General features: G+C 36.1%; 4 protein-coding genes and 1 long non-coding RNA gene across 7 annotated transcripts; 2 read left to right on the top strand and 3 right to left on the bottom strand.

The window, feature by feature from the left end:
* Positions 1-300: 300 nt before the first annotated feature.
* AT4G21650 (Subtilase family protein) lies at positions 301-3,878 on the bottom strand. Its single transcript, NM_118285.3, has 10 exons — positions 3,676-3,878; positions 3,488-3,579; positions 3,073-3,170; positions 2,798-2,977; positions 2,423-2,719; positions 1,910-2,301; positions 1,567-1,823; positions 1,371-1,485; positions 1,080-1,272; positions 301-1,009 (listed from the first exon to the last, which is right to left on the bottom strand). The coding sequence occupies exons 1-10, from the start codon at positions 3,793-3,795 to the stop codon at positions 453-455; spliced, it is 2,301 nt and encodes a 766-aa protein (NP_567633.2). The 5' UTR covers positions 3,796-3,878; the 3' UTR covers positions 301-452.
* Positions 3,879-4,961: 1,083 nt separating this feature from the next.
* On the bottom strand, positions 4,962-9,046 carry AT4G21660 (proline-rich spliceosome-associated (PSP) family protein). Of its 3 annotated transcripts, NM_001203860.1 has the most exons (16): positions 8,690-8,981; positions 8,318-8,569; positions 8,170-8,232; positions 7,966-8,073; positions 7,848-7,889; positions 7,448-7,525; positions 7,272-7,364; positions 7,094-7,180; positions 6,890-6,991; positions 6,693-6,812; positions 6,532-6,594; positions 6,230-6,372; positions 6,045-6,126; positions 5,823-5,927; positions 5,572-5,733; positions 5,153-5,472 (listed from the first exon to the last, which is right to left on the bottom strand). In NM_001203860.1, exons 1-16 carry the CDS (start codon positions 8,909-8,911, stop codon positions 5,398-5,400), a joined length of 1,797 nt encoding a protein of 598 aa, NP_001190789.1. In that variant the 5' UTR covers positions 8,912-8,981; the 3' UTR covers positions 5,153-5,397. The 3 variants fall into 3 exon arrangements, with proteins under 3 accessions (NP_193897.2, NP_001328547.1, NP_001190789.1); NM_118286.4 differs by lacking the exon at positions 7,848-7,889 and having other exon boundaries at positions 4,962-5,472; positions 8,690-9,046; NM_001341508.1 differs by lacking the exon at positions 7,848-7,889 and having other exon boundaries at positions 4,962-5,472; positions 7,448-7,807; positions 8,690-9,046.
* Positions 9,047-10,127: 1,081 nt separating this feature from the next.
* CPL1 (C-terminal domain phosphatase-like 1) lies at positions 10,128-16,535 on the top strand. Its single transcript, NM_118287.5, has 17 exons — positions 10,128-10,967; positions 11,206-11,682; positions 11,910-12,120; positions 12,200-12,357; positions 12,628-12,695; positions 12,806-12,911; positions 13,038-13,121; positions 13,261-13,866; positions 13,967-14,030; positions 14,114-14,244; positions 14,318-14,371; positions 14,518-14,614; positions 15,073-15,287; positions 15,391-15,477; positions 15,674-15,739; positions 15,814-15,887; positions 15,974-16,535. The coding sequence occupies exons 1-17, from the start codon at positions 10,650-10,652 to the stop codon at positions 16,059-16,061; spliced, it is 2,904 nt and encodes a 967-aa protein (NP_193898.3). The 5' UTR covers positions 10,128-10,649; the 3' UTR covers positions 16,062-16,535.
* On the bottom strand, positions 16,492-18,944 carry NRT1.8 (NITRATE TRANSPORTER 1.8). The gene is made up of 4 exons (NM_118288.4): positions 18,598-18,944; positions 18,280-18,497; positions 17,645-18,198; positions 16,492-17,558 (listed from the first exon to the last, which is right to left on the bottom strand). Exons 1-4 carry the CDS (start codon positions 18,713-18,715, stop codon positions 16,679-16,681), a joined length of 1,770 nt encoding a protein of 589 aa, NP_193899.2. The 5' UTR covers positions 18,716-18,944; the 3' UTR covers positions 16,492-16,678.
* Positions 18,945-19,390: 446 nt separating this feature from the next.
* On the top strand, positions 19,391-19,638 carry AT4G07025. The gene has a single exon (NR_142079.1). It is a non-coding gene; the product is annotated as an other RNA (long non-coding RNA).
* The last annotated feature ends 4,676 nt before the right edge of the window (positions 19,639-24,314 follow it).

Genomic DNA, 24,314 nt, shown 5'->3' on the forward strand with positions numbered 1-24,314 from the left:
TCTTTCTTATTATAGATATACTAATAGTGTACCTACTTTAATTTCAGCTGAGTATAAGAGGATATCAATCATTTCTAACTAATAGAGTAGATTAGGTATCTGTATAAGTTGGTAGATCATGATTGTCTGAATTACTCATTTTAGTAAAACAGATTATATTCTGAACTTTAATATATATAGGATCACAGGAGAGCAAACCAGTTCCATTTTTTGCATTTATGTGTACACTAAAATATCACATCTTTATAATATATAGTCAATATGATGATTATATATTTGTATGTAATGTTACAGCTATAGGTTATGATCATGATCTTTTATAAGAGATTCTAAGGTATTTGTGATTTGATCTTTTATTATGATGATCTTGAATCTTGATTTGACATTTTAGACTTAGATTTGCAACAAATTACATAAGAACAAACACAATGAGCATCATATGGCTCTTTTTATTACATCGAAATCGTTGTCTTAACAGAGACAGGGATTATAACATCATGAACACCATCACTCCATGTTAAGCTTCCAAAGAAGTAGCCAGTGTTGACTTTGTGACTTGTTTTAGCCTTAACCGAGAAAGTGAGTACTCTCTTAGCTGCAGACTTAAACACGAGTGTGGTTGGGTTCACGGTGAGAGTTATACCGAGAGGAGACTCGATCACAGCTCTATAGACTGACTTGATGGGTCCAACATTGGTTACAGTTCTTGTGAGTGTGACTTCTTTCTCAAGATTTGGAATTGTGATTGAAGGTAAGTTGATATCAAGCATTGATGGCTTAGGAATTGGGCAATTAGTCTTTTTACCGAGCACACGAGAGATTGAAGAGTCGTTGTAACCCGCAGAACACATATACTTGATGTAATCCACAATCCCCATATCGTAGACAAGTCCTGGTTTAGCAGCTTTTTCAGGGTTTACAAGTCCTCCTCCATAGTCAAATGGATCTGCAAGCTTCTTGTTTGATCCTTCAGCAAAGATTGGTTCTCCAGATGGACTTGTCCTCCAAGCTACAAAAGAAACAGATGATAGTCTGTAACGGTTTGTTTATGGAAAAGAAGAATAAGAAGAAGCAGGAACCTGTTGTGACCAAAGCTGATCTCACTGCAGCAGGAGACCACTTAGGGTGAAGAGATTTTAGGAGAGCTATTATTCCAGAAACAACAGGAGTTGACATTGATGTCCCTGAAAGAAGTCCAAATCCGTTCTGTTCTTCTGGATTAAGCGGACTTATTGCCGCGAGTATGCTCACACCCGGAGCTGCTATATCAGGCTACAGAGTAAAACATGACCACATATTTAGCAAAGTTTACTCAGAAACGTTAAACCTTTTGAAGTAAACATTGATAAGAGACGCAATGGCTTAATAACCTTGAGAATGGCTGGTGAAACCGAATTAGGCCCTCTACATGAGAATGCAGCAACCTTAGTTGTTGCAGGCTGACCAGTTAGTGTAGTAGCTGCAGTAATTCTCACCGTGGGAGATCTGTTGGCACGACGATCAATGATGTATATATATACATGCACTTGTGTAGTTAAGAGAGTGTTTTTGTTTCAAGATAGAGACCTGGTGGTACGTATGTATTTTAAAATCTCAGTTCCAAACTCGTAATCTGGAAAAATGCATGGTACACCATTGCATCGAGAAAGAAGATCATCAGGCTTTTGGGCTAGGATCACTGCTGCTACACCTTTCCCTGCAATTGGAGTTGCACTATCGAAAACAAGAACTGTTTTCCCCTTCACATCAACAGTGTCATCACTGTCTGAGTCCAAGAAAGCTAAACCGGTTGAAATCTCCGGTCCAGTGAACAGAGATTCAGCCTAAAAACGAACGAACAAAAGAACAACAAGTTACTCAAAAAAGAACTCCAAACTTTGAACTGTTTTCTCTAACTAGTAAAACGTACGAAGAGGGTTTGATTATTCCCAAGTGTGATCTTTGTAGGAAAAGACCGGTCAAGAGTAGTTGCAGCAACAGTCAAAAGCCAAGGAGCAACATTGTCAACAGTGTGAGCACCAGGCCCTTCGTTACCCGCAGCAGCCACAACCGTAATCCCTTTAGCCACCGCGTGAAAAGCCGCGATATAATCGAGCTTATCGACTTCCGAATCCTCGGGAATACCTCCCCCGATAGAAACCGACAAAACATCAACCCCATCATGTATAGCATCATCAAAAGCCTTCCACATATCAGCAGATGTGCATCTTCCATCAGTTCCTCCTCCTTCATCTCTCATTACGTTCCAACACGCCTTGTACGAGGCTATTCGGGCTCGAGGAGCACCACCTCGGACAAGACCTGATAAGAATCACACATCGGTTAAAAAGGAAACAAACTATTGTCTTATAAAACTAGTACCTTGACTCTTAAGCTAACTTCTGTGGTGAAATAATATATATATATATATATATATCAGTACCTTGGGCTAAACCAAAGTAGCTCACGTTGGGGACAAATGAGCCACCAGCTATTGTGGCTGTATGTGTACCGTGACCGTTTGCATCTCTGGTGGATTGGAAATCTTGGATGATTGTTCTGTTGAATTTTCCTCCAATTGCGGCGACTACACCGTTTAGATAGTACCTAGCTCCTATTAGCTTGTTGTTGCAATGTATTGTGGCGTTAAACTGTTCTCCAGGTTCACATTTTCCTCTCCAACGCTTAGGTATTGGTCCAAGGCCTTGATCGTTGACTGCCTTTGACTCTGGCCATATCCCTGCATATACATACATACATGATGTGAGCCAAGGAAAGAGGGAGGGAGTTAGAGTTAGAGAAGGAGAGAGTTAGATACCGGAATCAATGACACCGATGATAGCTTCACTGCCCAAGTTGGTGTCATGAAGAAGACCTTTTACAGATGATAATGAAGAAAAAGAAGTTGGAATTGGAGAGAGGCCAAGGTGATCCCAAGCTCTTGTGGTTTTAAGTTTCCGAATCCGGTTTGGTATAACATGGATAACTTCTGGATGCTCTGTGTTTATTTACAAGATTCTGGTTTAGAAACTTTGTTTTCAGAGTCAAAGATACGAATATTCCTTAAATGTGAGTTTGAGTTTTGTTGAGTACCTGAAATTTTCTTAGCTTGTGATGATGTAAGAAGCGCCGCGAAACCAGAGAATCCATGTTGGTAGCTGTAGATCAGGGAGTTTTGTGCGTCTTCTTTGCTGTATATAACATGATATGTAAAAGTGAAATATGAGCTCATAATTCATAACAAACAAAGTTTAAAACAGAGGAGGGTTTCAATTCTGTGAAGAAAAACAGAGTATGGGCTAATGAGTTTCTTGTGTGACAAGAAACGTATGTAATATATTATTATCAACCTAACAGATGCCTGAATAAATGTTTTAACTAATAAACATTAAACATGTATATATGACAAGTTTAATGAATAGTTACTGTACATATAAACAAATTCAATAGGTAATTGTCCAATATCATTATTAGTAGAAATTTTTAAAAGATGATTCAAGTATAATACCTTTGAAGAAGTGATTCAAGCATCTGGTGATGAGAAGCTGTGACAAGTTCAGGATCATCGTGTTCTCTTTCGCCAAGATACACTATATAAACCTATAAAATCCGCGAAACAAGAGTACCAACAAAATTTAAAATCCGTTAACTCTTAGAGATTTTTGCAAATAGAGAAAGGTATTTTTAGTTGAATACTTTGCTATCACTGTCTAAGGCTCCAGCAGCTGTAAGAAAATCCAGCTCCGTGTTAAGAAATAGGACCAAAGCAATAGCCAATAGAAGCACAAGTTTAGAACTTTGTAAAGAGTTATTCATTTTCTTAAGTGAGAAGTGTGTGGTGGCATAGAAGCCTCTATGGTTGTATATATAGTAAATAATTCATCTATTATTCATCTTTCAATTCACGTTTCATGACTCCACCACCATTTGGGATGAACTTTTGGGTTAAATTCGAATTTCGGCTCGGATTTGGTTTGGTTCGGTTTAATAATTGAGAGTAGTGTCAAACTCAAAACAATCTCACTTTGTTTCAGTTTTTCTTTCGGGTTAATATTTGGTTTTATCACTGAAGTACATTGTATTCAATTTTGGTTGGTTCAAAAAAAACTTACCAAACTAAAACCAATCCTCTCGTAATGGTACTTTTGTTATAATTATTAAGATTTGAATGAAAAATAGGATTTCACACTTTATAGATAAAATAGATAGTGACCACCCATAGTTGAATCTCTTTAGTAGTGGGAATCCAAAGGTGTTATGGTACGATGAACCATATGTGACTCGTTTTTCAGCATGTTTTATAATGGCTAGTACTTAGTAGTTTAATTAGTATGTATGTGAAACTCATTGTAAACAGAAACCAAAATGACAAACATTAATCATTGTAGAAGCGGAATCCACTTAGCTTAAAACCTTTAAGTGGTAAAGCTAAATTTGTCTCATTTCAAGCATATATACTTTCTTATGTTTATATTAATCTTAGATTTCATTTGTCTAGCAAAGTTAAACTTTTAACTACGTGTTAAAAAAATTCTGACATCGCTTGTAGGCTGAATAACCATTCATATTTGGAGAGACTTCTTGTTGTTTCTAAATGTGTCTACCATGTAGAGGCCTATGTATAATGATTAATAAGCGAGATTTGAAAAGAAGATAAATAGATAATGTTGAAAGAAAGGTGAAGAAAGGCGATTTAGGAACCCTACGACTCTACGAGTCATCATGCTCATGATAATGTTGAAAGAAAGGTGAAGAATGGTGGTAGCCCGGTAGGACAATGAGTGGCATAATTGGCCATTTGTCGCTGTTTCATTACTCTCCCGGAATGAGGTGTGGTCGAATCATTTGTCGCCTAATATTGGAAAAGTAATAGAATACATCATTGAAAAAATCCACAGTATGTTAAGTTTTTTTCATCACATGCAGGGATTGAACAACCCAAGGATCATGCCTATGAATTAGTTCACACTATGCATATGACAGTAACATATGAACATAATTTGGTTTCAGGAGCGAATGTCGTGAAAATGTACATATTTTTGCCTCGCTTAAAGATAACAAGGTGCACTGAAATAGATCACATCGACGGTTTATTCTGTAGACCGAATGATCAATCTTTTAAAAACCATAAACGCTGAAAGTACTCGGACAATTTGAAAAACAAGACGTCGCTTACAAAACAAAGCCTTTTTTCCCCACTTTTTTTGTTCCAAGTCTCAGGCTTTGAATTTGTTCAAATTCCAAAAACAAAGTTTTACTTAAGCCTTCAGATAACAACATAGTATAGAATCTCATAAGCATTAAGACTAAAACTCAAGATCTCTGACTCAAAGACTAATAACTCTGGAACAAGAATCTCTCCCTATCTCTCTCATGTCCAGAATCCAGAATCCTTTTCCGTGTCTCTTCCAGAACACCTCAGAATTTGAAATCTTTCTTCTTCTTCCCTTCCTTGTCATGCATTTTCCTCTTCCTACTATTCTGCTGCACATGCTGTTAAACATTCCACCAAGTAAACGTTTGATTATTCATCCGCATTCATATCAATAGTGTTGAAAAAAATAGAGATATAAATATAAAGAAAGTCATTACCTCGACGACCATGTCACTCAAGTCCACTGGCTTATTGCGCAATTTCTCCTCTTCTCTTGCCTCCTCATACTTGGCAGGTAAAACATTTTCCATAGCATCCAGCTCTTCTGGCTGTAAGCTGACATCCACTCTGTCTGTCTTCTGCCCTCTCAGCAAATCAACCTGCTCAATTTGACACAATTGCATACGTTAGCCCACTTGTCATCAAGCAAAACAACAAATCTCTGAGCATGTAACAACAGACTGCTTACCCTTTTGGCTCCCGTCTTTTCTTGAGTACCAGTCTTAATAACGTATGTGTGTGAGGTTCCCAGCAATGTTCCAGGAGCAACACTCTCTCCCTTTTCCTCGAGTACCTTCACAAGTCAAAAAAAAAAAGGCATTAACGACCAGAAACAGTGAATTATTGGTTTATATCAAACTAATAGAAAAGCCTACAAGGCGTGTAAGATCATCAAAATTAGGTTTCAAACCTGGTATAGAGCCCTATCAGGTTCCTTTCTCTGATCCTTACGAAGTTCAATTGCATCCGGTGTCTCTATACCAGTAGGAGTGCTGAAAGAAGGGGAAAATCACAAATCAGCTTTATACTTAGATTATACTGATAAGGAAACAAATAAATAGTATACACCTCATAAATGCATAATGATAACAATACCTTGACAGTGTATCAACAGATTCAGTGCCGTCTTCTAGTTCCTCTTCATCCATCTCCTCTTCTTGTTCCTCTTCTTCCTCCTCCTCTTCTTCTTCCTCTTCCTCTAAATCACCCCAGTGCTTGCTCTTATCAATTGGCTCCTCCTAAGATAATGATAAAATACAACCGTCATACTCTATCACCAAATTGTATGATCTCTAAATATTCAATAGGACGCTTTTACTTTGTATTTTGTGGTATCTACCTCGTAGCACAATATGCAATTACTAAGGAGAATAACAGAGAGAGATGAAAACAGTTACCTCGTAGTTAGGCTGATCTTGTTGCTGGACACCAAAAACATCTCCATACAATGGACGCCCATACTATGTAACACAAACGATAAGAACGGGAAAAAAATAAAAGTTAGTAGATGGCATAGAAATAATAAAAAAGAAGAATGTAGATAAAAAAAAATGCTTACTTCGTCAACTGGAGGTTTCCCCCAGCCGCCAGCATGAAAACCAAAGCTAGCTCCAATTGGAATAGGAGCATTCAAACCAGGAATTTTCAGATGTGGGTAAGAAGGAGGCGGACCATATCTCTGTCAAAGAAGAGATTAAAGGTGAACAACTCGATTCCAATCAGAATAATTAAAAAGATAAGTCACAATAAACTCACCTGCATGTTAATCAGCCATGGGGGAGGAGCGCCTTCAGGCATACCAAGAGCTTCTTTTAAGTCGTTTGACAAAAACCCTGGTTTCGTTTCCCTCAGTTTAACCTATTTCCCAAATGATAGTAATTAGATTTTAGGTAAACAAACCAATGAAACCAAGCAATGTAATTATAGATAAAGCTGAAAAAACATGTCACAAGGAATTACCTCAAATTCTTTCCCTTCAAAATACAAATCGCCTAGAGCTGACAGCTTAGGCTTTGTTTGGTATTTGAAAAATGCATCATGAAGTACCTGAGAAAGGAAAGAATAGCTTCACTTGTCAGTTATAGAACAGATATCAGCAAATACTCATCACAAAACAAAGATTAAAAAAAATAGAAACCTGGTAGTCAATGTCCATCTTTCCCATTTTTGGTTGCATTCTCTCCCGTTGCTTTTGCTTCAATTTCTTACCATCTTCTTTCTCAATGTAAGCCTACATAAGAACCACACAAGAATTAGCTGACAGTAGAAGCATTTAGCGACTTGCACCTTATATTGATAGAGAATAACTTTTACCTGTCTAATCTTCTCAATTCCGGTTGCAGCAATGAAATCAGGAAGATGAAATGGCTGCTTCTCTATCCCACGCTTTCCCTGCAAAAATGAAACCCCGCTGAGATGCCACCAACTTATAAAAAGAAAGAAAAAGCAGTATAAAAGTACTACAAAAACAGATGCATCTAAAAGCAAGATCACTATCATGCATACGAAAACAAAATACAGTTTCAGAAAGGGAATATCCCAAACTGATTCATTAAACAGTTTACTCCAAAACCTAAGCACCACAGATTTCATATATAGACAGAAAAAAAAAATTAAGAGTCCTCTCCGGTTACACCTACAAGTCCAGGCTCCATGGTTATCACAGATGTTCTCCTGCAAGAAGCATATATAGGTATAAGGAAACTTAATTGACATGGTTATCACAGACGTTTCTATCCCTCTTGATATAATTCCCCTATGTACCAGTACCACACCCACAAATCACAGAAACATATAGTTAACTACAGTACATTACTAGAATTATCACAAACCTGCAAATATTTTCTCTTCTGCGACCAATGTCTTGGAACAGGAACTGTATTCCGGTACGACTTCAAAAACACTAACAGCTTTGGATCTGCTGAAGTCGCGTCCCAGACCTGAAAATTGTAAAACAGAACTTATGAATATACAATAGATATCTACACAACGAGATAAACCTTGGTACTATGAACACAATAGAGAAGCATCCATACCTCAACAACATCAGGCCTAGCGGAAACCTGCTTCAGCTCAGCAATCTTCATTCTCCGTTGAAGCTGAGGAAACAGAAATTCAGAATATTCAGAATCTAAAGAATGCAATAAAACAAATTGAGAGGTAATAATAAGGTTTGAGCTATACCTTTTTCTTCTTATTAGAGATGCCTTTCTCTTTGTTCTGATTATCCTGCTCGTCGTCGTCTGAATCAGAATCAGAGTTAACCTTCTTTTTGACATCTTCTTTCTCCTCAGACTCATCTTTCGTACCGTCTTCTTCAGAGGCAAGAGGTTCGCGGAAGTTGAACTTCTCGAAGATTTCCTTAAACTCATCGTTAAAACCATCTTCAAATTCAGCTTGCTCTGGAACATACTCTATCACAATCTGCTCACAAACCTATCAAAGAGAAACATATACCAAAAATCATCAGCAAACGATAAACAATCACAAACCCTAAGAAAAACCCTAGAACACCTCTCCATGAATCGAGTACGAGAAGATGAGCACAAAGTTAACCTGTGGCTGGGGATCTGTATTCTCTTTGGATTCAGAAGCAGCAGAAACGTCCGATGCATCTACATCGGCTTGGGATGCTTTGTTGTTCTTCTTCTGCTTCCGTCTGCGGCGGCGACGGTCAATCTCACGAGATTTCTTAGAGGAAGCGGAGGTGTTTCCGTTGGAGACATCACCGTTAGAAACGACGCTATGAACGAGTGCGACGGTTGAATCGGCGGTCATATTCGGTGTTCTCTCTGAATCGGTGATGTGAAAAGAGAGATTGAGAGGAGAAGGAAGAACGACGGAAATCGAGGATATACGTATATGAACAAGAGTCGGTTTGCTGAAATTCTCTCTGATTCTATTTCCGGTTTGGCATAAGGCCCATATAAGTAGAAGACGAATATATCTGCCAATAGGCCCAACACTTTATATTTTTCTTCGAGTGTAAGAATTGTTTTGTAGAAGACCATCTACTAGTAACTAATAGAAAATTTCAAAGGAAATGTATGGAACAATATTCAAACACTACTATAAATGTTGGCACGAGTTAACTCTACATTATTCGTAAAAATGTTCTATTGAACTTTTAAAATTATAAAATTACAGTTTACACAATGTCTTGAAATTTTGAAGAAAGTTATAAGTATCAAAATTGTATATATGTGGGTATTTGAGATTTAAATAAAATTCTCTGACTAACAACAAAACTTTTAATAAAATTTAAATGTTTTAGTTTATTATTCGTAAAAATTTAGTTTTTACATGAATTGAGGTAATTTTTATTCACTTTGAGATTTTATTAATGTGAGCACGACTCCCGGTGTATGTTATCGGTTGTTTATTATGCAATTAGAACAATATACATTGTGCCTTTTTAGTTTCAAAATTGTTTTCATAAGACATTAGGAAAGAACACGGAAAAAAAAGACATTAGGAAAGAATTTTGTAACGGCTTTTGTACGTAACGGTTATTTTTAAACAAGGAAAAAAATACTGTCTATAAAAAAAAATTATCTTTACGTAGTTGTGTATTTTAGAAAACAAAATAAATCATTTTTTATTTACTAAACTATTATTTTATAAGGAAAAGATTGAAAAGAGTAGGGGAAAGATATATGTGAAAAAATATTCATGCTTGGTAGATAAAAAATATTTCACAAATAAAGAGACAAGTATATGTCAAAAATATCATGTCTTTTGAATAAATAATCTTCTAAAAAAAAAGAATTAGATGAACTATAAATATCTTGTGGTATATGAATCCTTGACACTGTAAAAATCAAAACATGAGATCAGAAACACAAGTATAAAAGTACATTACAAGTACGGTATGAATCGAAAAAAAAACAGAATTTGACAGGTTTTGAGCTGATAAAAACTATTTCAGGCTTTTATTAATTTTTAAAAATAGTATTAATTGTTTTTAAAATAAGACATAAATAAAAAAAAGAACGGTTAAAGAAAATGAAGGGGCCCTTCGTGTTTTGTTTTCCCTTAAAAAAACCAAGGACAAAGGCATAATGCCGTATTCACAATCTTGACTCTTCGTTATCTGGATCTAGGGTTTCTCTCGATTTTTAGAACGCCACAAAACCTAATAAACTTTTCCCAGATACACAAACAAACTCATCATCAACCAAGGAAGAAGAAAGAAACTAGGGTTTTTTTTTGTGGATTCATCATCGGTATTTTACAGATCTATATTCAAAGGGAACAAAATCTTAAGGAACAAACACTAAATTTTCATTCTTTCTCTTATTTACCCATTTATCAAAAATCTTCCTTTTGTTTTCCTGATTCTTGCTAAAGAAAAAAACTCGGATCCAATTCATAAACTAGTGTGGACTGGTGATCAATCTATCAATTCTGGCCAAGGGACAACAAAAAGTTTAGATTTTGATGAACCAATTTTGAGATGAGACAATAGACATCCATTGATCTGTAAACTTTAAGAAGGAGAAGGAGAAAAGAAAGTATGTATAGTAATAATAGAGTAGAAGTGTTTCATGGTGATGGAAGACTTGGAGAATTGGAGATATACCCTTCAAGGGAATTGAATCAGCAACAAGATGATGTGATGAAGCAGAGGAAGAAGAAACAGAGGGAAGTAATGGAGCTAGCCAAGATGGGAATCAGAATAAGCCACTTTTCTCAATCTGGCGAGAGGTGTCCTCCTCTTGCAATACTTACTACAATTTCATCTTGTGGCCTTTGTTTCAAATTAGAAGCTTCACCTTCTCCAGCTCAGGAGTCACTCAGTTTATTCTACTCGTCCTGTCTCAGGGACAACAAGGTATCTAAACCTTACGAACCTTTAAGCCTTACTCAGACTTAGATTTTATCAACTAAAACTCAAAAACACTTAATGATAAATAGGATTTTGTGTCATTATTTAACTTCCTTAATGTCAGAGCTGCATCAAGTTTGGGGCTTTAGAAACTTTTAGTAGAGTGGGGGTTTGAATCTTGTGTTGTTTGTTATGTTACAAATTGTCCTCATATTTGTGAGTTTTGGATTTTTGCTTCTTGCAGACAGCAGTAATGCTCTTGGGTGGAGAAGAGCTCCATTTGGTTGCTATGTACTCGGAAAATATCAAGAATGACCGTCCTTGTTTCTGGGCATTTAGTGTTGCTCCTGGAATTTACGATTCCTGTCTTGTTATGTTGAATCTTAGATGTCTGGGTATTGTCTTTGATCTTGATGAAACCCTTGTAGTGGCGAATACCATGCGCTCATTTGAGGATAAGATTGACGGGTTTCAGCGGAGAATAAACAACGAGATGGACCCTCAACGCCTTGCCGTTATAGTGGCTGAGATGAAGCGTTATCAAGATGACAAAAATCTATTGAAGCAATATATTGAAAGTGACCAGGTTGTTGAAAACGGGGAGGTGATAAAGGTGCAATCTGAAATTGTTCCTGCCTTGTCTGACAACCATCAGCCTCTTGTTCGCCCTCTGATAAGGTTGCAAGAGAAGAATATTATTCTGACTCGCATTAACCCAATGGTATGCAAGTCTTGAATCAGTATATGTCTGTTAGTTTCTGTTCCCCGTATACATATATGTTTAGTGCTTACTACACATTTAAAAGACAATAAGTGGTGGTGTGCTGTGTGGTGGATTTCCTTGAATACTTGTGGTATAACCTTTTATTTTTCATTTGCTCCTTTCTGGAGCACCTAGATTTTTCTGAATTCTTGTGGCTGAATCTGCATTCCTATATTTACACACAGATTCGTGATACAAGTGTTCTTGTGAGAATGAGGCCCTCATGGGAGGAACTTCGAAGCTATTTGACAGCAAAAGGGCGTAAGCGTTTTGAAGTATATGTTTGCACGATGGCTGAAAGAGATTACGCCTTAGAGATGTGGAGGCTCCTTGATCCAGAAGGGAATTTGATAAACACAAATGACTTGCTTGCTCGCATCGTTTGTGTGAAATCTGGTATACTTTTTGGTATCTTATACCTGCTTATATTTCATCATGGTAAAACTTCTTACAAGCTTGTAATTAACCACCACAGGTTTTAAAAAGTCACTGTTCAATGTGTTTCTCGATGGAACCTGCCATCCAAAGATGGCATTGGTAATTGATGATCGATTGAAAGTTTGGGATGAGAAGGATCAGCCGAGGGTACATGTGGTTCCTGCATTCGCTCCCTATTATTCTCCTCAAGCTGAAGTAAGTATAATTTTTACCTAGTTGAAATTGGTTATGAAAAATGCAGAAGCATGTGAATTTGATAAGAATATTATTAATCAAAAGAATCACAAGTCATTTAGAATGGAACAAATGAAGCCTTATAAGACCTAACATAAGCTAGCTTTGTGGTGAGTTCTACGCAAGGGGTCTTTGTGGGCCTGGTTTGTTGCACAATTTCTACCAGAAGTGATAGTCTTGACTTTTCAGTAATAAATGGTGTCACATATAGCTCGTTTCCTTTTCTTGTAGGCTGCTGCAACACCAGTACTATGTGTTGCCAGGAACGTTGCCTGTGGTGTCAGAGGTGGATTTTTCAGGTAAGATGTCAGATTTGATAATAGTAGTTTGTTTTCTTGACATCTCTACTGATCAAGGGTGCTTCCTTAGTACATACTTACGGTGAAATGGTATTTGAACTTGGTTACAGGGATTTTGATGATAGTCTGCTACCAAGGATTGCTGAAATTTCTTATGAGAATGATGCTGAGGATATTCCTTCTCCGCCTGATGTCAGCCATTATTTGGTGTCGGAGGTTAGTCGTGATACTTGTTAGCGATTGGGAGTAGATAATTTTTTGGTTCTCTTCCAGGCAGTCTGGGAGCTTATTTTACTCACCTTTGAAACTGCTTCCCAGTAACTCATTCTTTTTTCAATATAGGATGATACATCGGGTTTAAATGGGAACAAAGATCCACTTTCCTTTGACGGGATGGCTGATACTGAAGTGGAGAGAAGACTGAAGGTGATTTACATTTTGAGGCTCTATTGTTACTGAGTTATTGTGGTGATCCATTAAAGATGCCAACTCCAGTAAACATGGCTTCTGGTTTAAATTTTCTGCCCAATGTTGAAATTCAAATACATTTTTCCGTTTTATTCAGGAGGCAATTTCTGCATCTTCAGCTGTCCTTCCGGCGGCAAATATAGATCCGAGGATAGCTGCTCCCGTTCAGTTCCCCATGGCTTCTGCTTCTTCTGTTTCAGTTCCAGTACCAGTACAAGTCGTGCAACAAGCAATACAACCTTCAGCTATGGCCTTTCCAAGTATTCCATTTCAACAACCTCAACAACCGACATCAATAGCTAAACACTTGGTTCCTTCAGAACCAAGCTTGCAGAGTTCTCCTGCTAGAGAGGAAGGTGAGGTACCTGAATCAGAATTAGATCCAGATACTAGGAGGAGACTCCTCATATTGCAGCATGGACAAGATACTAGGGATCCTGCTCCAAGTGAACCTTCATTTCCTCAGAGACCTCCAGTTCAAGCTCCACCCTCACATGTGCAATCAAGAAATGGCTGGTTTCCTGTTGAGGAGGAGATGGATCCTGCTCAAATTCGTCGAGCAGTCTCAAAAGAATATCCGTTGGATTCTGAAATGATTCATATGGAAAAGCACAGGCCTCGTCATCCATCATTTTTTTCTAAGATTGATAACTCAACTCAGTCTGACAGGATGCTTCATGAGAATCGCAGGCCGCCAAAGGAGGTACCACTAATCTTATTTAACCTATGATTTTACAGTTGTCAGTTTTTTTGGTCTTTATACTGCTGTACGACGTTTAGTGCTCACTGTGATATATTTGCAGTCTCTCCGGAGAGATGAACAGTTACGTTCAAATAACAATCTACCTGACTCTCATCCTTTCTATGGTAAGCCATCAAAGTTATTTGTTCTTGTATCATTTTGTTCTGAAGATAAATCACTGACTTGGGTATTGGGATGGACTCTCTAGGGGAGGATGCGTCTTGGAATCAATCTTCCTCTAGGAACAGTGATCTTGACTTCCTACCTGAACGAAGTGTCTCAGCAACGGAGACTTCAGCTGATGTTCTACACGGAATTGCTATCAAATGTGGAGCTAAGGTATGTAAATATCATCATGATTACCATTAATTCCATACGTGAGTTGATGTGTTATTATTCCATGACATTGTAGGTGGAGTACAAACCAAGTTTAGTTTCTAGTACAGATTTGCGGTTCTCTGTTGAGGTACGTATTGCTCTTAGACGTATCTGTTTGTATGGTGTCAGTAATTTTGGTGGAACCTTATGCTCTTTGAGATCCTATATTTCCTTTGAGTGAGGTTACTTTGTTGATTGTGTCAACTGTACATTAAATCTATGTTTTTTTTGCAGGCTTGGCTTTCTAATCAAAAAATTGGAGAAGGGATTGGCAAATCGAGAAGAGAAGCCCTGCATAAGGCTGCTGAAGCTTCTATACAGAATTTAGCTGGTAAGACTTTCTGACTCATGATTTACTCGTGTCTTAATCTTTGTCTGCAGAGATACTATTTGAGATAGATTGTTTGAATCTGCTATATTGGGTGAATGTTATTTGTTTGATGTTTCTAAACCATCTTCACAATATTGGGTGTAGATCTCAATTTTTCAACCAATCTGTTTAGTCTGTAATATTAATAGATCTATTGTAGCTTCGTGTTGGTCCTCATAAATGGGTTTATATCAATGAGTATGAGTACTGCCACCACAAACGGTTGCGTGTCAGTATGTTATGATATCAAAACTGTGGGTCCCTTCCCTTTACAAGGGTGAGAGCTATCTTGGATTTGTGGCAGTTGGCTCAGGTTTAATATTGGTCGGCTTCATTCACATTGTTCTTATAATGAGGCTTTAAACTCATTGTTGTTCGTTTGTTTCCAGTTTCTTGAGTTCTTACTCCTTTTTTTGCAGATGGATATATGCGTGCAAATGGTGACCCAGGGCCCAGCCACAGAGATGCTACCCCCTTCACCAATGAAAATATAAGTATGGGAAACGCAAATGCGCTTAATAATCAGCCATTTGCTAGAGATGAAACAGCGTTGCCAGTTTCTTCTAGACCTACAGATCCGAGATTAGAAGGTTCTATGAGGCACACTGGCTCCATTACTGCACTCAGGGAATTGGTATGTATCTCCTTAGTGCGGATACTGTTGATTGATATGGTTGCTTGCTTACATTCACATATTGTTTTTTCTCATCTTTGATTCATCTGTAACCAAATTCCAGTGTGCATCGGAGGGTCTTGAGATGGCTTTTCAATCTCAGCGTCAGCTTCCATCTGACATGGTCCACAGAGATGAATTACATGCTCAGGTTCGCACCCCTAAAAGATTAGAACACAGAAGTGTTAAATTTTTTAAAAAAAAAATCTAAGATAGACAATTTTCAGTTAAAAGAGAAAGATTCATGATTTTCTCTTCAGGGCCATCAGTATATTTCATATCTATTCAATTGGTTTGAAGTATCTAGAGTGTAGACCCCTCTTGATACTCTTTGTAATATATTTCAGGTTGAAATAGATGGGCGTGTTGTAGGGGAAGGAGTTGGATCGACATGGGACGAAGCTAGAATGCAGGTAACTCAACTAAATTCTTGCCTCGGGTTTATTCTGATCCCATCTTTTCCCTTCTCTGACGTTCTTACCTTTAGGCTGCTGAGAGAGCACTGTCCAGTGTGAGATCAATGCTTGGTCAACCTCTGCATAAACGACAAGGATCTCCACGGTTTGTTCTTGACTATATCTATATGATTATCAAAATAAAAATGTCAGTTGATATATTTTAAAAACCGGTTTCTTGTTGATGTTTAGATCATTTGGTGGGATGTCAAACAAGCGATTAAAGCCGGACTTTCAACGGTCTCTGCAACGGATGCCATCTTCGGGAAGATACTCTTAAAAATAAAACCATGTGAAGAACGAACCACATTCTACATTAATTCCATTCTCTTGGTAAAAACAGCTACCAAGACGAATTCTTTGTCAAGTTCCTTTCTTCGCCAAATGATGATCAAGACAGCGAGAGTTGCCTCTCTTGTATTGATGTAACAACAATTTGAGGCGGTTCGCGATTTTTGTATCATAGAAACTCTTGAGTTGAAGCATCAGCTCGAGTGGCCACAAAGATAAGACCTAAGGATGAACGTTTAGCTTGTTCTCAGGCTGTTAAGTTTCCACAAAGCTTTTTCTGCAGTTTCCATAGTTAACAGTCCTTGTTTTCACTACAACATTAAGAGCTTGATTTAATATTGTAAATTTTTACTGTTCTACTAGTAAGTGTTTAGGTTTTGACTGATTCAAAGGTTATGAGAAAAGTTACATAAACTATGTGTTGGAACTGTGGAATCAACTTATCCTTTATTGAGAAACATCAACTAAACTTTGCACAAGAGTATAACCCAAAAATAAAAACACAATAAGACCAGTTTATATCACAGAACAAGCTCAGCTTTAAACAAATTACTGTAAAAAGCTTCACAGCATTAAAATAAAACACAAAACTCTCTAGCTCCTGACTCAGACTTCCTCCTCTTCAGTTACGGACTCAGAGAAACTTGCTTCAGATTTAATATACTTGTACCATTTGGCACAAATCAAGTAAACCACGAAATCAGCAGCGGTTAGACCAGCTAAAAGGAAGTAGAATCTCTCCAAGTGTCCTTTGTTGAGATTTTCAGGAATCCAGCCATGCACATCATCTGTTGTAGAGATCTTCATGACAATGGAAACTAACAAACTGCTTACATAGTTCCCAAGAGATATTGAAGCCATACATAGCGCGCTTGCAAAGCTCTTTAGCCCGGTTGGTGCTTGGCTGTTGAAGAACTCGAGTTGACCAACGTACATGAACACTTCTGATGCACCTATCAACATGTACTGAGGTACTTGCCAAAAAATGCTCAAAGTGCTGGAGCTTGAGATCGAAGTAGCACTTTCCGGTTCCTTATTTTTCAGTCTGTGTATCTCTACGATTCCTGCGGAAATCATCGCCATTATCGCAATCACAAGCCCAATCCCCATCCTCTGAAGCTCAGTGAGACCTTTGTTGCGTTCTGTTTTGTTAAGTCTTGCAAAGAGTGGATCAAGAAACCGCCTGTATGCGAAGATGAAGAAGGCGACACTGAGAATGTCGAAACTAGACATGCTTGAAGCTGGAATCCGGAAGTTTTTGATGTTTGTCTTCATCGCTGCTCCTTGCACAACGAACAGTGAAGCCATTTGGGTGAAAACCACAGAGTAGAGGATGGTGCAGAGCCAGATTGGTAAGAGTCTTAATACACATTTCACTTCTTCGACTTGAGTCACCGAGCAGAGCCTCCATGGATCGTATTTCGATCCGCTCTCTACTTTCTCAGCCTCATCATCAGGTGTAACAATAGCAGCTCTATCCAAGAATCTGTAGAAAATAATAGAGAGAGAGTTAACACTGATCTTGACGATGGTTTCTGAGATTATAACAGAACTTTTAATTGGTTATCTTACCTGAAGCCTTTGGTATGAAGAATCTTCTTATCTCCAGTGTATTGAGTCTCAGAATCATAGAGATTCAACTCTTCATGGTGCACATCAATCTTAGCCTTTCTTGTTGCAGCAACCAACACTTGGCAGAATCTAGACCAAGGACTCTCTCTAGGCGTAAAGTGTCGGTACTTTGGCGTGCCAATCAAGAAAAGCACTAACCCCGCAAAAGCAGAGCCAGCAGACGCCCAAAATCCAAGCGGCCATTCCCCTTGATCCTCAAAGTAACCCAAGACAGTATTTGAGAAGAGCGATCCAAGATTCAGAGCCAAGTAAAAGTAACTGAAAAACGCGATTTTCGAGTGTCCTTCAACGGAATCCTCCGCATCAAACTGATCAGCTCCAAAAGTAGCTATGTTCGGCTGATAACCACCATACCCTAACGCGATTAGATACACCGACAGATAAAACAGAACCGTCTTAAACGTCGAATGAGGCTTACACGGCGAATCTTCAACTCCACAACCACTTGGTTCAAGCAATAACGCACCAGTAGATAAAGATAACATCATCAACCCCTATAATCCATTAAAACATGTTAACTTATTGTTAAAGAAACAAACCCTAGAAAAAGACAGAGCAGTGTTGAAGACACTTACTGCAACGAAACTTGCTTGAAAGATAGCACAAGTCTTGTAACGTCCCCAATAAGAGTCACTGAGGAAAGCACCAAGCAAAGAGAAGATATAGACAGTTCCTGTCCATTTACTAACATTATTAGCCGCTTCTGCATTGTCTTGTCCCATCACTCGAGTCAGAAACAGAACCAAATTCACTCCTACACCGAAGAACGCAAGCGTAGCTAGTCCTTGATTCACTATATCAACCAAAAACCCATTTCTTTAGAATCCAAAACACAACACTTTAAGACAAAGAACAGTGGTATATATAGAGAGAAAGAGAGAGAGAATCATTACCTAGAATGAGAATAGCAGTGAGCCATTTGCCGGTATTAGCTCGGATAGCTGGATTGCCGTGACGATCAACGCTACCGTCTTGAGTGCAAACCTCAAACTGTCTAACTTTTTGATCCATAGATTCGATTTGGTGTAGAGATATACTCAAAAAGATTCCTTATCTTGATGATCCTAATGATTATGATGATTATCCAGAGACCGGTTAAAGAGGAAACCGGTGGTTAGAGAACAAAAGGATCGAAAACTCAGGAATCGAGGAAAGTGAAGAAGTGAAAAGAGAAAGATATTTAATAGTGATATTGAGAGTTGCATTAAAAGTGTGAAGAAGAGAGCTTATATTTATAGAGAGCTCAGAAATTGAGTCAGAGAACTCAGAAGAGATCCTTTCTTTGACGTCTCTTTCTTTCTATGGTGTTTAATTTAATCAATTTAATTGTAAAGGTTTTGAAACGGGCTGCTAAAATATATGTTCGGTGGATTTTTCTCGACAGAATTTTGTTATCTCAATAATAATCATATGCTATTTTAATTTTTTAACTAGTTTTTATGAATAAAAATTAAAAGAGATAAATCTAAATGATCTTTTTCGTTCTAAAATATTTATTTAATACGAAAAGTAGTTATGTAAAAATTTTAATTTGAAGAGAATCTGACTTTGTGGGAAAAAAACGGAAATGCCACTGTTATATGCGAATAAAACCATAAATTACGGTATAGGAACTTAAAACGTAGTATTGAAAATTGGCATCCCTAAAATCTATGAAGAAGGAGAAACACCTGGTTAAAGGTAAGCCAAGCGAATGTGTGACCAGTTACACCTGGAGGGCTGCTGGAAGAGACTGATAAAATCAAAAAACATGAGGGAAAATAAAAAGAGTAAAAACCCCAAATAATTGTTCTTAAATAGGAAAAAAAAAAGAGGGGAAAAAGTGAAAGTAAGAAAGTTCCCCACTAAAACAGGATTTGGTGTCTCTTTCAAGCACGCTACGCTCGTGTGTAGCTGTATTCGATTACGACTTTCCTCACTCCTAACTTATATTATAATTGGTTCTATTCTTAATCCATGTTTAAGCCCTAATTTAAGTCTAAATCTTTGATACGTTTTGGTAATTTTCTTTTTGTTGTGTTAGATCCTTTTCTGTGTCTCACATATACTATGTTTTTATCTTTCTTTCTGATTTTTTTTTGTGAACAGAATTGTTTATCTTTCAAAAATAGGATTATATTTGATTTCATATTTGGATGGATAAATACAAACATGTTTGGTATTTGGCAATCCAAACTTTAATTTATACCAATTCGCTGATTGGTTAATTATGAAACCTAGATAAGTGAAAATATGAAATACATCTAAATCTTCTATAGTATTTTACGCAAATCTTATCTGTCGAATTAATGTCTAGATTCATTGAAGCTTGGGGATATTTACAAATTCCAGCTTTTTTACCTAAGAAAGTTAGACCTAAATCTGAATCGAACAATCTAAATTAATACACATTGTGTCAAAAAAATTTGGATCGAAGTTTTAATGATCACGAAAGAACTATGTTCTAGACTTCTAGTAATGTCCTATAACTTTGTTACGTCCTACTAAATTAAGTTAATTAACCATTCACAAGATACTACGTGCATCTTGGTTAAGAACAAGTTTAGGTTTAAAAAAAAAAAATGTTTAGGTTTAAATACTAAATGTAGAACAGTGGTAGTTTTGAACGGACATACCTTGATTTAGGTTTTGATATGGATGATCGGCAGTTGAAGTGTTAATATCGCCTGATTAAAATCCAATTTGTCCACGACAATTTACTAAGCAATACAAAGTCGTTCTCTTTATATATATATTTGTGTTGCATAAATCAAAATTCAATCATAACAACAAATAAAAATATATAATCAAAATCCAACACCTTATTTTAATAGGACTCAAATATGAGTTATAAATTCCTGATTCCCTGAGGATTTAGAGTTACAGTATATATATGAAATATTTCACTTAAGTTTATTTACTCTTCTCATTAGAGTACTTTTCAATTTAAAGTCTATTTACTCTCATGATTAGAATTAGTTCATGAAATCTTTACAAGTCTCAATGATGTAATATAACTATTTGGTTTATCGTGTCTTTGAACTTAAAATCAGACTAATATCTAAATATCTCTAAATCATCACGTAAAGTATGTGATGCGTATACTTGTATGTGAACATGGTAAATGGTTGTGCTGTATTGGAAGGAAAGTTTGGACTATACCATTTGAATAACTATGCGATTATATCATATATCAAAAGTTAATTTACGCCTAACCAATAAATTTTTTTTAAAATGCGAATATGATATAATGTAATATAACCCAACACGGATCCAACCAATCCGACTCGTAAACTTTTTGCCCACCACATCAGTAAGGAAATTTATTCAAAATGGTTAGTTAGATACCGGATATATATAATCTATATCATAAGCTCATGTAAGACATATTCATCATCGCTTCAATGCAATGATATAAAGTGGGTAGTATAACTAGAACAGATTATTACAAGTTAGCAAGAATAAGTTGATCACATATACGATATCTTGTAAACAAACAAAACACGATATTAAGGAACACGTAATAATAATTTGGTTTAATTTCCGCCTGTTTTCGAGCTGACAAATGAAAGAAAAAACTCAAAAGAAACACGCTAAAGGCTTCTCACGAAATTAACGTGGACCATAAGACAAAATGCCAACCACCAACTTATATATAACGACAAAAATAGTAATATATTATTTCGTGAAAAAGACTAACAAGTGACGTTCTTTTTTAATTGATATATATTTTGAGGTATGCTAATTAAGCAGCCAATTTGAGGAGGATTCAAGTGGCAACTTGAAGGATGTTGTCGTCTGCAAGCTGTTCTCCAAAAATACGTTGAATATTTTTTAAATTCACCCAACCAAGAAGCTTTATGTCTTCCAACGAAAACGACCTTCAAAAATCAAATTTCTATAGACTAACCTTTTTGCAAAAAAAATATTCCTCAATTGACTAATGTTGTGGCTAAAAAGTTAAGCTAGTAATAGGCTAAGTTTTTATATAGTGTTAATATGGTTTTCATTTTTAATGTAAACCTTTTTATATAAATACGATTAAATAACATGCAAATCTGATTTTGAATAGTGTAATACAATTGACATTAACCAGTATGCGATACGTTCTGCTATTAATGTATAGTATTACTCTCAGAATAAATATCACATTGACATGGTACAACGTTAATTCCCATGTAAATAAATGTATAATGTATAGTTTTTCTGGCGTCATATTTATATATTTGTTACCAACTACGATTTTGGTCGATCTTTAAAAGAAAAATATCTCTTGTACTAAAGTGCTCGGCTACTACGTGGAAACTGCAAGAACGATAAGAACAAAAGTGGCAGCTTTGACTTTTGATTCCACAACTCAAACTTTGCTTGCATTTGCAATTTGGCATTTCGGCTAACAGCTCTCTAAATAAGTAATCAATATGTAATTAGTTGTTAAACCACGGGATTAAGACAAGCGCTCATCATGGTCTATATATTATAAGCGCTTTCAATTATCTATCCCGTTTTATATATCGCTTATCAACTTTATCAGAATATATAAACCCAATTTGCATAAAGTCTAGCGAACCAAGCAAGTTGCTTCTCAGTTATTTTATTTAACTTTCTTATTTTCCACATTGTTTGAATATTTTGTAGTTAGAGATGACTCTAGTGACATTAAGTGCTACTTAGAATATCCTTCCGATCTTAGGTAAGCCATGACATATATCACATATATATGATAAGAATTTTTATAAGAACCCTTGTTATGAAGAACAGAAGAAGGTTTGTCTATTAATTATCAATCTGAATTATAATGCATTAATCAGATGTAAAGATTTACCGTACGCATAAACCATATAATTATCTCAAGTGTAAACGGTAGCAACAAAATTGTATCGCAAGACTAACATACCTTTTTAATACTATTAAGTCTATAACAAACAAAGTAGCATTAATTGATGATTTCGTAAAACTAAACGACGTGGTTTAAAGGGTCTACATAATTAAAATATTTTGTTCTTGAACTTTTCTACACAGAGTAGTTCAAAATAGTACGTTATAATATCATGGGGCTGTGAAAGAGTTATAAGCTGTCATTTGGAATAATATACGAACTTGCTTGTACATGTGTTGTGGACAGATTTAATATAATTATCGAAACATGAAAGACTTTGTTCCCAGCAACTTGGAGATTAGATGTATGAAAATAAAATCAAATGATATAAGAGAGAGCTTATATCAAGCAAAAACGACGTTGTTGTGGTTATCGTTAGTGACTGGAGCTAAAAATTGAGAATAACCACTTGTTCAATATTAAACATTCACACATATGTAGTTTATGAAGTCCATAGATAAGTACTGTTTTATAGATTTCAAAGATAAGAATAAAAAAAAATGGCTGACGTCTCGACTTCATTAATTGTTGTTTTCATTCGGTGAATATATATAATCACGAGTAGAAAGTCGAAACAAATTCAAATTCTAAAATCTGTAGGAAAAAACTTAGTTTTTTACATTTAAATGTTCATTCTATCGGATTTATATCAAGATGATATATAAACACAACGATGATACTATTATAAGTCATTAGACTACACGATCAAAATTTATTAAGCGTACGAATTGTATAAGTACGATTTTACTGTGTGTAACATACGAAAAGTAATAATCTAAAATTTTCTGGACAGAGAATTATTAAAGGCAATAATAAATTATTTCATAAGTTTTGTGTAAAAGCTACAAGTTTTAAATTTCTATATCTCCACTATGCAGTTGTCAGATAAAATATTGTAGAGAAAGATGAAAGTGGTAATTTTGAGCAATTTGGAGATTAGCTGGAATGAATATATATATATATATATATATATATATATATGTAAAATCATATGGTTTAGGGTAGACCTTAATTATGTGACACGAAATCAACGTCCTTGTGCTTATCATCAACATGGGAGCTTATAATTGTCCACCTCATGCATCTTGATCCACGTAACTAAAAAACCATCACTTGCTCATTGTTTAAAGTTTAAATGCACATGCATATATGTATTTAGTTTTCTTGTTTGATCTGTAGTCTCTGAACTCTGAAAGGATAAGAAAAGAGTTGACAAAAAAAGGATAAGAAGAAGATGAATTAAATGACAAAAAATGGCTGAGGTTAGAATTTTGACTTCAATCGGTGAATGAATTTATTAGACTATATATCGAGGGAGACGATGACTTATATATCGCTGATAACTTTCTAAATCAAGACACGACAAAAATGTCTTATGTATAACTCATATTATACGCACAATGAAGTATCTTAGACGAATCATCCATCTTATCAAACTTAAGTAATTTGTTTTTTTTATCTCGACGTAAGGCAAGTTGCTATTTATTATACCAATAATTTCATTTTCCGCTATTTGCATGAATCAGTCTCTTTTGAATTTTATATAAATAATTTAATTAGGTCGTAATTGTTTCAAACGTACGTACATGTTGCTTTTGGAAAAATCAGATGATCTAAGGGATTCTGAGATATCTTCTCCAAGAACTAACCGCTTTTGTTATAAGCCCATTATGTATATGCCCATGTACAAAAAAGTAAGAGGGCCCAACAAAGACTTGCATTTGTAAATACTATGGTTGTTAATTTATTACG

This window comes from Arabidopsis thaliana, chromosome 4 (assembly GCF_000001735.4).
Source record: "Arabidopsis thaliana chromosome 4, partial sequence".
Classification (NCBI taxonomy): Eukaryota; Viridiplantae; Streptophyta; class Magnoliopsida; order Brassicales; family Brassicaceae; genus Arabidopsis; species Arabidopsis thaliana.